The following is a 14,129-nucleotide window of genomic DNA, read 5'->3' as shown; positions in this document are numbered from 1 at the left end:
ACTGTGCCATGCTAGACACCAGAACATCCACTGCAACAGAATTCCTACCTTTCAATCCTAACTTCCACGTAGACAAAACACACCTTTCCTTAAATATCCAGAAACACCACTTACTTAGCCAATACTTCCTGAAACCCCACCTACGAAAATTCCCCCAATGAACAAGTGACATGGTCCTCAAGTCACTCTCTCTAAAACCCTGACTTGGTATGTACCATTACCAATACCTACCATAAGAAAGAGATTTATCCCCTAAAAGTACCCAACCTAAGAAACAAAGTCCAGCATCCTGTCAAATGCAACACATCATTGTCACTCTATGAACACAATAAACTGGTAGATAACTGTAAATTCACTCCAAGGGTTCCAGCCATCTGAGTGCAAGGGTTGACTTGGCTGGCATGTAAGAGCCCTACAACTGTTAGCCTAATAGCCTCCTATGCTCCTACAATTGTTGTGACTCACTCATGGGAACTCCACCCTCCCCATAACAATCCCCAGTGTTTACCCTACTGCCAACCTACCTCCACTTCACTTGCCCTCACACTACCCACAACACAGTACCCTGACATGCCTTAATGAACCCAAATAAATAGGCTTACCTATGACCTCATTGTGCTCCAATCCAACCTCAATCATGTCCACCCCAGTAGCAACATTAGCTTGCAACTCCACTCTGCTCTGGCCACTGACCATTGCTCACTCTGCCCACTGCCTGTTGTGGCCTCCTTATGCACCACTCTGGTAACCAGACATCCACTGGAACAACCTCCATTAACTTTCTGGCCTCCTTCATTCTGGCATTCGACTGAGGTTCACTCTGCACCTCCCCACCTACAAAAAAAGAGAAGAAAATGTAAATTCACGGCACATGTACCCAACACTTCTGAATGTCCCCATTAACCTGGTCAGAAACTTACCCTGTTGATCACTGCCCAAACCATTATCATTGCCTGCATCCTCAATCTTGAATAGAACAGAACTTTAACTGCTTCCCCTTAGCGTTTTGAGCCTGCTTCCTTCAGGTCACTGACCTATGCCCATGAGCACTACCCACCTTAGCAAATTCACACAAAATAGTCCCATACTTCCACCAATGGAATATTTCAAAGAAATATTAATAAACTAGATCAGATGACCAAAATGGCAAGCCCATAGTAGGTGCCACCTCCTGAAACTCTAGACACTGGATGATTAAGTGAGTGTGTTTGCAAGACAACACTAATCATACAACCCCCCCCCCAAACAAAACCTGCCATTGCATGTGGACACACAAAAATCCAATGCCACCACCAAATCCCCTTGTATACCCCTCCAGAGGCAGAAATCTGGACAAAGCCACTGGCAAAGTGAGGCAAAGGCCCAAATATAGTCACAATTTAAAATAAAACAGTTGATAGAATAGCAGTTATTGCATTAGCTGAGTTTCCTAAAGGATATGAAATTGAAAACTAAATGCCTCATTATTTGCAAATCTTGTACCTTTCTTAAGGCTCCTTCATAGACTTATTGCATTAGCTGAATTTTCTAAAGGATATGAAATTGAAAACCAACAGCCTCATTATTTGTAAACCTCATGCCTTTCTTAAGCTTCCTGCATAGACCAAGATTCTAAGGCACTGAGCAGTGATTCCTTTTGGCTGGCAGCAACCAACCACTCAAACTCGTGGTGCATGGGGAACAAAGGTGCAAATAGAGGCTGACCCCAAACCTTCTCTTATAACAAAAAGTTGCCAGAGCGTTTTCTTTCTTAAAGTCATCACGTCCAAGTCTTGAACTATGGACCCTGTGCACTACAATCACAGCAACGTACCTCTACACCATCTGAGCTGCAACAGGTTTAGCCAACCCATGCTTTTGGAAGGAGACTGATCCTGATATAAAGTCTGAAATACAAATGTATACCATTAAAATTCTCCATGCATAAACAATGACCCTCACTAAAGATATCCTGCCACAAACACTCATTTGGTTAAACCACTAAAACAAATGCCTGACCATTTCCCAGCAATGTAAACCACCACACCATAAGCAAGAAACAAAACCTAAAATCTGACCATTCTGAGAAAATCTGGACAGTCATGAAGCATCAAGCAACCCCCCCAAGCCAGCGCAAACTCATCCATTCCCAGATACCTTTTGTAATCTGCCTTTATTTAGTGATTTCAATCCTTGGGCATTCCAATAACTTGTTACAAAGCCACAACTCCCCCAAGAAACAGACTGAAACACGTGGCCAACTGTTCAACTGACAAACAGTTACATCATACCTCTCAACCCCCCACCCCGAATCAAACCACAAATTGCGGGGAAAGGCTCAAAGCAATCTAGCTCTGACCAATCCAGCAGGTCAATAAAACAGATTTTGCAGTAGCAGGAATCTTTTGAAGGGTGCAAAGCCCAAGGCTTACTTTTTTTTTTTTTTTTTTTTTTTTTTTTATATACAGTTCCATGTATCCTTTACTCTGCTTAGCACACCTCACTATCCAGACTGCCACATTTTTGTATCACTTTGCCGCAACCCTTGCTGCACTACAGATTAGTGTAACAGCAAAACCATACCAGCCAAACCGTGTTGCATGCCTCCCCCAAAACCTAATGTGTGATGTTAGCTAGTGACTCTGTTCTTTAACGAGTCAGCAAATTAAATACCTGCAGAACAGCTTAACTACTTATGTAAGTTTTACTTGAGAATTCATAACCTATAACTGGTGTGTCAAAACAATCAAATGAATCACTGACTCCTAATTAATCCATTACTGGGTAATTGTCAACTAGGTATGTTTCACATTTCAGTCAATTGCCATTGGAAGCAATCATTATTTTTGCCAGCCTCCTGTGATTATACCAAAGTCACCGAGCAGCTCTAATCCCTAAATGTAATCCCAATCCCCAACAGAACAAAACCCTATGTTACCATTAGCAAAGGTACCTACCATGCCTTTTCATTTGAAGCAGCCCTGCCATACTAAATGTCCTTTTTTTTTAATATCCAATCTATAATCTGAACTAGTTATTTTAAGAAACTGTAAAGAAGAGCACTAATACTCAAGTGGTGCATATCTTGCCCATTAGATCCACTTAAGTGAAAGGCTCCATACTGCTGTGAAGTCAGACAGCACTAACAATTAATGATCAATCACCCCATGCCAACAACTGCGCATGTGCAGCAATGATGCCTGTCCCAAGCCCGCAAACCATGAGTCAACAACAGCCAGAATGTAGCCGTTACGCTATAAGCCAGCATTCAAAGGTACAAAGGCCATCAGGCCGGGACCACCAAGGACATTCACCACCACTCCACACAACTTCACCAAGCCACCCATCAGCCCATCAAGCTCACATTCCACACCAATGAGCGGAGACCAGTCCCCAAAAGGCTATCAGCCACACCAGGTCAACAAATGTATATCCTTTCAAGTCCTAACAGCCTATCAATGTCCGAAACCAATGGCACCATTCTACCAGGCACCATAATGTACCATTTTACAAGTGTTGTTGGTTGATGAAGAGCTGCGCACTGCACCATCTGGCCACAGTGCACAACCCTCCAAGTAGAATCCCAAAATGCCAGACATTGTACAAGCCAAAAGCCAGTGAGCAGTCATCTGTCAGATGGAACAACCAACTCCTGCTCAAACACGGGAACCTCCAACCATCAACAGTCCCAGCCCAACACGCTAGAAAGAAATAATCTATATGAAGAAGATATCCATCACAGTATCACTATAAAAAAAAACTGTGCACACCAACAAGACACAGAGATTCAACCAAAGCAAAAAAGATGCACAAGGCTGCAACCCCCTCCATCCCCCCCCCCACAACACAGACCCACCTGCAACAAGCAGAGACAACACAGTACAAAGAGGTGCCCCAAAATCACAGCCAAAAGCCCCTCTGGCACCATACCACCAAACACAATCACTGCCAAAGCCATACACAAAAAAAAATCTCTTGTCTGCCATATCAACTTAAAAAATTCCTTCCACAGCCTACCTCCAATCAACACCCCCATCATCTTGGGCGCAGTCCCTGCATGTAGCAAATTCATGCTAAAAATGTGACTCCTACCCCAGTTACACTTGCCTAAACCCTTTAAGTCCCTCTCTACCCTTACCTCATTTCCTCCCAAACATCCCTCCATCCTATTTAACCCTATCCTCTCCTTATCTTCTTAAGTCTTGCTACTCATTTCTCACAAACTCCAAAATGATGCTAAATTAACATTTATTTAATTTTATTAGTAGTGGATTACTAATAAACAGCCTTAATAAACATAATCCAGTTTACAGCATATGGAAAGGCAAATCTCTCTTTACTTAATGTAAGACAGAAGTAATTAGAAACTGGAATAAACTACCTCTTCAACCTGCCATACTTTAATTAAAATCTATTAATTGACAAGTTCTCAAACATATATTTTGTCATCAATCAGTTTAACTACATGCTATTAACTATCCTCAACAAATATGCACCAGCTAGAAGAGATTAGACTACAAAATAGATCTGTATCATGGCTTTGTAAACTGGATTAAACTGGAGATCCCATTAGTCAACATAGAAATAAACACCTTTCAGCCAAATACAGGAAACTCAAAAACAAATGCTATCAACCAATATTACAGACCAAACAAAACTCTTACATAAGTTTGCAAAACAGAAACAATAATAATCCTTCAGCTGTTTGAAACACCATCAGCTAAATACCTCTATAGATAACCTCTTAGACTTTCCTTATGACCTAGTTAAAGCTATTTTCCTAACTAGTTTCAATCAGTCTTTGTTTAAATACTCATAAGCCCATAACTTACCACTCCAAGCTAATGAACCTAATACATCCTCTCTACCTTTCTTGTTTAAGCCAAAGGCATAAAAAAGACTGCTACAAAAGACGAATCACTTACGAAAATGCTGCTTATTAAAATAAGTCATGTAAAGTACGTTGCTTTTTGTATATTCTTCTTCTTGGGGTACCACTGCTTTTCCCACATCTACAAACTAGGTGTGTGACTGTGTGTGACTGTGCAGTGGCTGCTCAAAAACTCCTGCTCACCGGTCAAAGGGCTGACTGCGGCGTGCATGCATCATGGTGTACAACCCAGCCAAACAGAAAGCCACCATGGCACCACTTGCCTTTTGCCTTTCCACTTCAGGCCAAAAAGAAAAAAAAAAACACACCCCACAACTGGAGCATTAACTTCTCATTTATTATAAAGTGCAGACTGGGATGGAGTTCCCTCTCTCCCCCTTGCTGTATGTGATAACTCTGGTCTAAATGTCTGCCTACACAGATAATGGAGGCATGATCACCGGGGAAAATGAAAATTGATCATGGAGAGATATCATGAAGCTTTTTGCTCTTGACTGCTTTTGCAAACACTGACAGAAGTAGCAGCATACAAATGAAACAGATTTTACCCGATCCAGAATGAAACACTCTTGCTTTGCACCCAATCATCCAGACAAACCTTAAAGATAACTGAAGTAGTTGTACTGATAACTTATTCCATAGGATCAGAATACTGTGAGCTAGGACTCTAGCTTTCCAGTGTGTGTTGTTCACTTGTTTGTGTATATTTAGGTCCCTGGTGTGGGTATTTGTAATGAAATAAGAAGCCAAATAGGACTGGGTCTTTCATATCTCAAAAAGCAAGATAATTTCCCTGTTTGCAACGGTATGCTACTAAGCATAAGGAAAATTGTGTTACTCTAGTGAGATATTTGAAGTATTTAAGGCCTTTAATGTTCTTGATTAGAAATTATTGTGGCCTTTCCCATTGAACTTCATGCTTGGATTTGTACATACCAAAGGGAGCATTGTATTTAATGATGGGTCTGATAAGTGAATTGAACAGTGGCAGGGATGACTTCTTTGCATCTTGAAGATATTTAATTGGAAATTAACTGACAAGATAGAAGGATTTCCTGACTAAGTTGGAAATATTATGATCAAGAGTGAGAGAGATAGTTGTTCATATATGAACCCAAGTCTTTTATGACCATATCTGTTTGAAGGTTTGAAGAAGAGTGCCATTTATAGCATATGGAATGGGGCAAATTTTTGGCTAGATGCTACTAAATTGTACTATTTTGCATTTAGCTTGAGACCATTTTCAGAAGACCCCATTCCAGCCTTTGCTGGAGCTGATTAGTACCTGTGAATAAGAGGATAACAGTTTCCAGCAGTCTCAAACATTAGTTTCATAAATAAAATCCTTAAGTACTTCAAAATGCACTACATCCACTTTCAGATAGGTTACATAGAGCAGTTTGCCTCCCATAGCCATAAACCACAACTTACTCTGTATCAGATCTCTCTATATCTACTGCCCTACATAGTCTCCAACATTTGCATAATTCTATTTTATTAATACATATACCATGCTACCAACCTTTAATTTTATTTCAAATATAAAACAAACTTAATGAGTTATAATAAATCACAGACTGTTTCATGGCTAATGCCTAGTTCTCTGATATGAACAATATCCCTCTTTTAATAGGGCTCACTTGTGATCTGTATATTTTTGACAAAACAGTCCCATAACTTCCACTTCTAACAGTTTAGGAAACATATAAACATTATTTAAATAAGATACTCTTATCTAATACACTGTTTTAAAATCAAATGAACTTTGTTTTGCAAAGAAAAACAAAAGGTGCGCATTATCAAAATAACAAATGTCATTTCATCTCCAATCTATCTCCATTCCCATGTAACTTTATTCTTGCCACCATAACATATTCCTAACAACTCAATCGGTTTATCTGAAAAGTATGGTAGGAGAATATATTGGCTGACATGGCTTAATCACCCCTATTCAGCAAGAATACCAGCTGGCATCTGCCCTAATAGTTGGCTACACCCCGTGAGAATAAACCTTCAAAAAAAAAGGAATTAAACAAATAAATACTTGATTTATAAAGGGGACCAGATCCCTGGAAAGTCTGAAACTCCAGGTATGTGCCCCAATCCATTTATGATGCATATAGTAAAGGGGATGTGAAAGGCCTACCCCATTTACCATGGCCTTGACCAAGTAGGGTACCAAGGGTAATTTATGTCAAGGATATCCTAAACCTGGGCTAAGTGTCAGTCATTGTAAATTGCTTTATTTTCCTTATCGGAATATTTTCATTTTTCATGGATCTCTGTAAATGGGCCTAGCCCAGTTAGACAACTTCGTTATTAAAACCTAAATAATCATATGGCACAGAATCTGGAAACAGTACTGTAACTTCCTTGTATGCAGCCAGTTTAAAAACCATGATGAAACTCATGTAGATCAGACCCACAACATAGAGAAATGGTCCCTCAGTCAACCAAAGCTGTAATGCTATCCAGCAGGCAGTGCTACCACCCTTCTGTCCAGCAAAGAAAAATAATTACCAGAATCTACTGCCTATTGTAGGAATGGACAACGAGTGGGTTTTGGTCAGCCCCAGCAAGTCCATGAAGAAGATGATGATAGTGGGATGAAAAGTGCAGGTACTAATGGAAAATTAGTCAAGTGGTTTACTAAAAAATATATGACTCACTAAGGGGAGGTTTGTTTTCCAATGAGAGTTGACTTAAATACTCTTTCTAGAAAAAAAAATAAGTAAAGTGCAAATCATGATGCCAGGGAATGTGTGGAGCAGTGAATCTGAATAAAAGAATAACTATGATTTAAAGTCAACAACTGAGTAAATCAGGAAAGCTATTTGCTGTAGAACAATTGATTTTTCTGAGAAAAATATGTCATTGTATGGGACTTAATAAATTAACAGAGTAGCTGAAGTTAGCAGGTGAAAACTGTGACTAAATGAGATCAGAAGAATCAGCCAGACAACATAAAATATGGAGTTCTTGCATGCAGATGGTTACAGTGCTCCGGAGTTAATAGCCAGGGTGTAGACAGACAAACTCTGTACATCCAACTGAGTACACCTTTTTAAGTTTGACATTTCACCAGCTAAACAGTTGTTTATAATTTTTAAATATAATGTGGGGTGGGCGGGAGGTGAAGAATCTCTGTGTTGGATGGAGTGTTTTGGCTATACTCCTGTTTGAAAGTGCAGTAAGCTGCATTACAGATCCATGTTTGTACATGTGGAAAAAGTTAAGATGAAGTATTTAAAAATAATAGCCACTTATTTGCTTTCATCATTCAGATATATAATCCAGGGAAAATAGCTTTGCAACTATAAATTCAGTTCCCCAGCACCAGTGTAACCAGTAATATGTATTTTATTTTCTAGCATGTCAAATGCCTTGTGAGCTCAGTTGGGAAGCACAGCCAAGTCTGAGTATGTCCTTGAAATGCAGTTTTTGCCAACACTGAAAAAGTATTGCATAAGGGAAGAGGGGAGCTCAGACATTTTCTGAAATTTAGTTTGCCAAGCAGATGTATTTGTATTTGTACACATGCTTGATATTGCTATGTAGGGAATTTAAGAGTTAAAAGTCATGGATTTAATATGTAGGAAAGGGAGAAAAGTTAAGGAAAATGAGGCAGGGTGTCATGAGAAGATGAAAGAGTTTGTTAAAAGGGGTTTATTGGAGTAAATGAAGTTTTAGGGACAGTGTTAGGGTATGCTGTTTGATAAGGACCCCTCTATTTCCCCTTTCTTTTATGAATTTGGTTAGGATGCAGGTTTGAGTGAGGAGTGGCAAGCTGTTCTTTGTTTGCAAGGTTGGTTCAGTGGGAAGTTGTGTGATTCTTTAATATACTGACAAGCAGTTTAACTCTGTCATACTTTTAAAGTTGTACATGCTATTTATTATAGTGATGCAGTTTTTATGCTGTTTGTCTACTGTTTAATTAAAGTGCTCCATAAACTGGCTGCACTGTCTATTTGGTCTGGTTATTGTGTTAGGCAGGGGTATAAGTGCAAAACACTTTTCTCTATAATTTTTCAGTTATTAAATTCATCCATGAAATAAATAAAAAAAAATCTAAAATTTGATCCTGATGGCATGCTTCACAACCTTTCAGACTAACAATCAGGGACAAAGCCAAAAAAAATGGTGGACAAAGTCCAAAATCAGGGCCATATTTTAAATATCGTCCTTATAAACTTAGAAAGTTACTAGAATGACATGTGTTGCATTTACATGCATAGTATTGAAGAAAATGAAGCCTCAAACTCAAATGACTTTCATTATTTAGTGAATGAAATATTCGGCAATTTGCCAGAAAACTACAGATGTTATGAGGAAATGAACAAAACTGTGAGACAAATTCAGGGACATTCTGTAAAATCAGTGACTGTTGAGAGGTATGCCCAATGTACACTAGAGACTTCCTCCATACTAAAATCCAGTTATCTGCTCTTAATTTCAGCAGCACTACTCTGAAATGTAACACCTGGTAGAGGGGAAAAAAAAGAAAAGAAAAAAAAAAAAATAAAGATTTAGCTAGGTGTTAGAAGTACACTTTTGTATTAAATCATCAATTTTAGTAGCATTATTGTGACTATGGTTAGTATGCAAAAGAAAAGAACATGCTTCAGTCTTAGCATTTTGAAACACTGAGTTCATAACAAATGGTACATCATGAAGTGCTCATTCACTACCAGACATACAACAAGCCTGTTTCTTAACTCTCAGCTTAATTTCTTATATTTCTGAGGATCAAATTTTGAAAAACTTGCCAAAGAAGAACTCAAAGTGAAAACAACAGTATCCTGGCAGAAAATGCTATGCAGGAATACTGCCAAGAGACATTGTCCTATTTAAAGAGCCGAGCAACAGGCCAAAAAAGCTTACACCAGTCAGAATAAAACTGTAAAGCCAAGATGACATAAAAAAGATATGTCCACCAGATAATTTAATATAATCAAACTAACTTCCTTCAATCTAGCAGAGTAAGTTGGGTGAAGAAGAAAACAAAACAACCTCATCTGGGTAGCTTTACAATTTAAGTTTAAATCTGCCCCCCCCCCCATTCCCCCTCCGTTTGTAAGGTGGAGTAATTTCCTTCATGAGACCCTGGCAATTTACCCTTCCACAGAATTTTTAAATTTTTTCTCCTCACTGAATTTAGGAAAGTTCCCCAGTAATGGTCTGCAGGACCTGAAGTACTTTGGACAAAGTAAACATTAAATGCTGATAGTCTTTGCTGAACACCAAGTAACAATTACTCCACCTGCTAAGAAAACTGCCACAGTTAGCACATTAGGCATGGAAAATGGAGACAGCAGTTACTATACCCCAGGCAAGTCTAAGTACTAAAAAGAATCATGACCCCCAACACACACATGGACACATATAAGTAGATTACATCTAACAGATTAGAGGACTGAATGTTAATAGAGAATACTTTTGTTTTAGTAATGCTGATTTTATAGCCCACAAATGCCCAAACTGCTGCAAGATCCCAAATAATATAGGGATAGTAGCCTATGGCTCTGGCAAGTAAATTAAAATATCATCTGCAAATAAAGCCGATTCATGCTGTTGTCCCAATAAGGAACATTGCAGAAGCAAAGACTACTTAAATCATTGCAGTAGATACTTTAAATAAAGGGCATACAAGAGAGGAGGCATTGGGCATCCCTGACTTGTACCTCTTTCTAATTTAACTTAAGCATGGATCTTCAGTATGGCAGAGGCTCCTCTGTAGATCCTATACAGTAAACCCACAAACTGACTGGGAAAACTGAAACAAGCTAGTGCCCTAAACACAATCCCATCAAACTCTTCTGAAGATGTTAACACTGAGGCTGGGGACCACAAACAGTCTCTCCTACAAAGAGGCTTACTGCATTAGTAGAAGTATCTAATTGTATTACTGAGCACAGGAATCAAAGGGACATTTGGGAAGCCAATAAAGACATAAAACATGTACAGTAGTTCTGATGTAGAACTGAAATAGGATGATATGGGTGGAGGGGGAGATTCCTTTATCTTATTTAATACAACAAAAATAACAACTGTTTTCCAAGAAAGCAGACTTTTGCCATTTGTGAGAACAAAACTGGGGACAATTATACATTTTAATACAAATTTGCCCTCAATCATAGCAAGAAGCTCAACATGGATCTAGTGATTTACCTCTGCTGGCCTCTAACAATACTCTTCTAACCTCATCTAGGCTAAAGGAACATCATAATTTGAAATTGTTAGAATGTCTAATTTGACTGTAACATTTTGAATAGCTGCCTTGTCAAAACCAGGATCATCCTCTAAAGAACACAGATTTTAATAATATTTGGCAATGATGTGATGTAAAGCTTATTGAACATTTTGCAGAGTGGTAGGGAAGTTGAAACTGAGGAGGAAAATAAACATACAACCATTCCTTCATGAGATTAGTTCATTGAACTGAGTGATGAAGCTGACTTCTAACTACATGAATCTACTTTTGCTGACAGATCTACTGGGAAAGCTGGACAGTACAAGTCATAGTAGCCCTGATAGGTGTTAAACATTTCACAAAATACCAGATGTCGGTACTCTGTTTGAAACTTGAATATGATAGTTATGTTTCAACAAGGCTGGTCTAGAATTGTTCTTCAGCTATCTACTGCCCTTCTGTAAGTGACTTGATGTAAGTTCATATTCATTAGCATATGTAGTCATGCTAGCTGGTGGAGATGCTGCTATAGGTCATTTTTCCTACTGTACTGCTTCCTATGATTGCTTTTATATTCAGCAGCTTTTCTACAAAAATGCCTAGAAGGACTGAGATGCACTGTTTGTTTGTATTCCTCCATGTCTGCTACATGACATCACCCCACATATAGCATTTTCCACCTAAATAAACTGTCCCTTTTTGTCAGCTTACAACTTTTCGCTAATTGCTCTAAGGGAGACTCCCTTGCTAAGCTATATAGGATAAAGACTCTGTCGGTGATACAGCTACCATATATTTTATGCATAACCATTAAAAACACTTTGTTAGTTAGTTCTAGCTTATAAACATGCACACAATTATTTCTGCGCTGATTTTCTTCTTGTAATGAAAAAATTGAAGATACAGAAGATAAATGCAATTCAAGGATTCAAAGATTCAAGATTCAAAGAAATGTTTTTGTCATTTAGGACCACACAAGTGCAGCCTAAACAAAATTACAAATGTCAGCTCACGAGAGAAATGCAGTGCAAATAACATATGTACGGTATCAAAGAATAACATCAGAAAGAAAATAACAACACATATGACATGCAAGAGGTAGTTCACATTACATAAACACATTTAATACCCATTATCCAGTGATAAATAATGAATAAATACCTACCACCAAACACATACAGTGTTACGAGAGAGAATAAATAAAGACTTAGTGAACAGCAGCTGTTTAGTTACCATATTGCACTTGTTAACCTTAGACGTGATTTGGCATAGCCATCATATTGCATAATAGTAATGCTGCTGGTAATTACTCAGAGCAGTGGAATTAAATGAAAAAAAAGAGGCTTTACTATATCAGGTATTATGTTTGGTGTCCATATTAATAAGCCTTCAGCTGTAGGTACAAACTTTTCCTGACTCTGGTAGTCCTACAGTAGAAGCTGTGGTACCGCCTTCCAGACGCAAGTTGTGAGAATCAGTTGTGGGTCAGATGGGTCGAATCAGCAAGTATTTGGGGGCTCTTTATTGCTCTTGTAAAACAAAGCTCCTGAACAGAAGAGAGGTTTGTGCCCAGGATTTTCTCAGCCAGCCTCACCAACCTCTGTAGTTTCTTCTTCTCAGCAACTGTGCAGTTGCCAAACCATGCTATAAGGTTGCTAGTGAGGATGCGCTCAATAGCTCCCCTGTGCAAAGTGGTAAGAGCAGACAGTGGGAGCCTGGCCTTTTTAAGCTTTCTGAGGAGGTGAAACTTCTGTTGAGTCTTCTTGACTATATGGTTGGTGTTAGCATCCCAGGAGAGGTCATCAGAGATGTGAAGGCCCAGGAACTTGGTTGTTTTGACTTTCTCTACTACCTCCACTTTGATAGTGTGTGTTGGTGAACTGTTGCCTTTCTCCTGAAGTCCATAATCATTTCTTTGGTCTTATTAACATTTAGGTCCAGATAGTTCCTGTCACACCAGGCAATCAAAGTGTTCACCTCATCCCTGTAGTTATGTTCTTTCCCACCACTAATGAGACCCACGACTGGTATCATCAGCAAATTTTATAATATACTTTGACTTATGTTTTGCAGAGCAGTCATGGGTGAGGATGGTGAAGAGCAAGGGGCTGAGCACACAACCTTGGGGAACACCAGTATTCAGGACTATGCATTGAGAGATGTTGTTTCCAGCACATGTCCACTGGGGTCTACCAATCAGAAAGTCAAGAGTCCAGTTACATAGGTGCTTCTTTATCCCGAGTTTCATGAGCTTATCCACCAGTGAATCGGTATCACAGTGTTGAACGCAGAACTGGAGTCGATGTATAGCATCCTTATGTAGCTGGTCCTCCCTTCTAGGTGTTTTAATGTAAGGTGTAGTGTGACTGATATAGCATCCACAGTCAATCTATTTGACTGGTATCGAAGGCCTTAGTCAGACTCGCAGATAGATGTTTCTTCACAAACCTCTCAAAGCACTTCATGATGTTTGAGGTTAAGGTGACCAGTCTGAAGTCACTGAGGTGAGTAGGGTTGGGTTTCTTTGGAAGTGGAACAATACTTGTTTCCTTGAAACATAAGGGAACTTTCTCCATAGCAAGGGATGAGTTGAAGATGTCTGTCAGTACTAGACATAACTGATCAGCAAACCCCTTCAACACCTTGCCAGGTATGTTGTCTGGTTCCAGCAGCCTTCCTAGGATTCACCTTCTTAAGCTGATGTCTCACCTCATGATGTCTCACAATTAGAGGTTAAGGTGTGTTTATTAAATGCTGGAGGTCTCACCAGTTAAATGTAGGATTATGATGCTTCTCTCGTTTGAATGATGTTGATAGCTGTGCTATTACTGAAATGAGTTTTAGCAATCCAAAACTCAGATGTGGAAATTGCTCATATAATAATAAATATAAGTGGCAATGAATGCAACATCATAAGCCTCTGTGATACACTATTTATGTCCCCTACAAAGCATGAGGATTTCTTGACTAAACTTTAGTTGTAAAGTGAATTACAACCTAAATTTATTGGCAGGGTTTGACTGCTTAAATGCTGACTTAATAAGCCACTCATCATTAAAACTATTCTCA

General features: G+C 39.0%; 1 protein-coding gene across 1 annotated transcript in view; it reads right to left on the bottom strand.

Moving 5' to 3' along the window:
* Positions 1 to 658: 658 nt before the first annotated feature.
* The window catches only part of LOC122792769 (WD40 repeat-containing protein SMU1-like), a 181,644-nt gene continuing 168,173 nt past the window's right edge, over positions 659 to 14,129 (bottom strand). The window contains exon 6 of the mRNA XM_044060341.1: positions 659 to 834. Within this exon, the coding sequence (XP_043916276.1) occupies positions 659 to 834 (176 nt within the window). The remainder of the gene's footprint in view (positions 835 to 14,129) is intronic.

The sequence above is a fragment of the Protopterus annectens genome, chromosome 2.part0, assembly GCF_019279795.1.
Source record: "Protopterus annectens isolate FY-2018-M chromosome 2.part0, PAN1.0, whole genome shotgun sequence".
NCBI lineage: Eukaryota > Metazoa > Chordata > Ceratodontiformes > Protopteridae > Protopterus > Protopterus annectens.
Note: the sequence above shows the minus strand (reverse complement) of the source record. Positions and strands in the feature narration are given on the sequence as shown.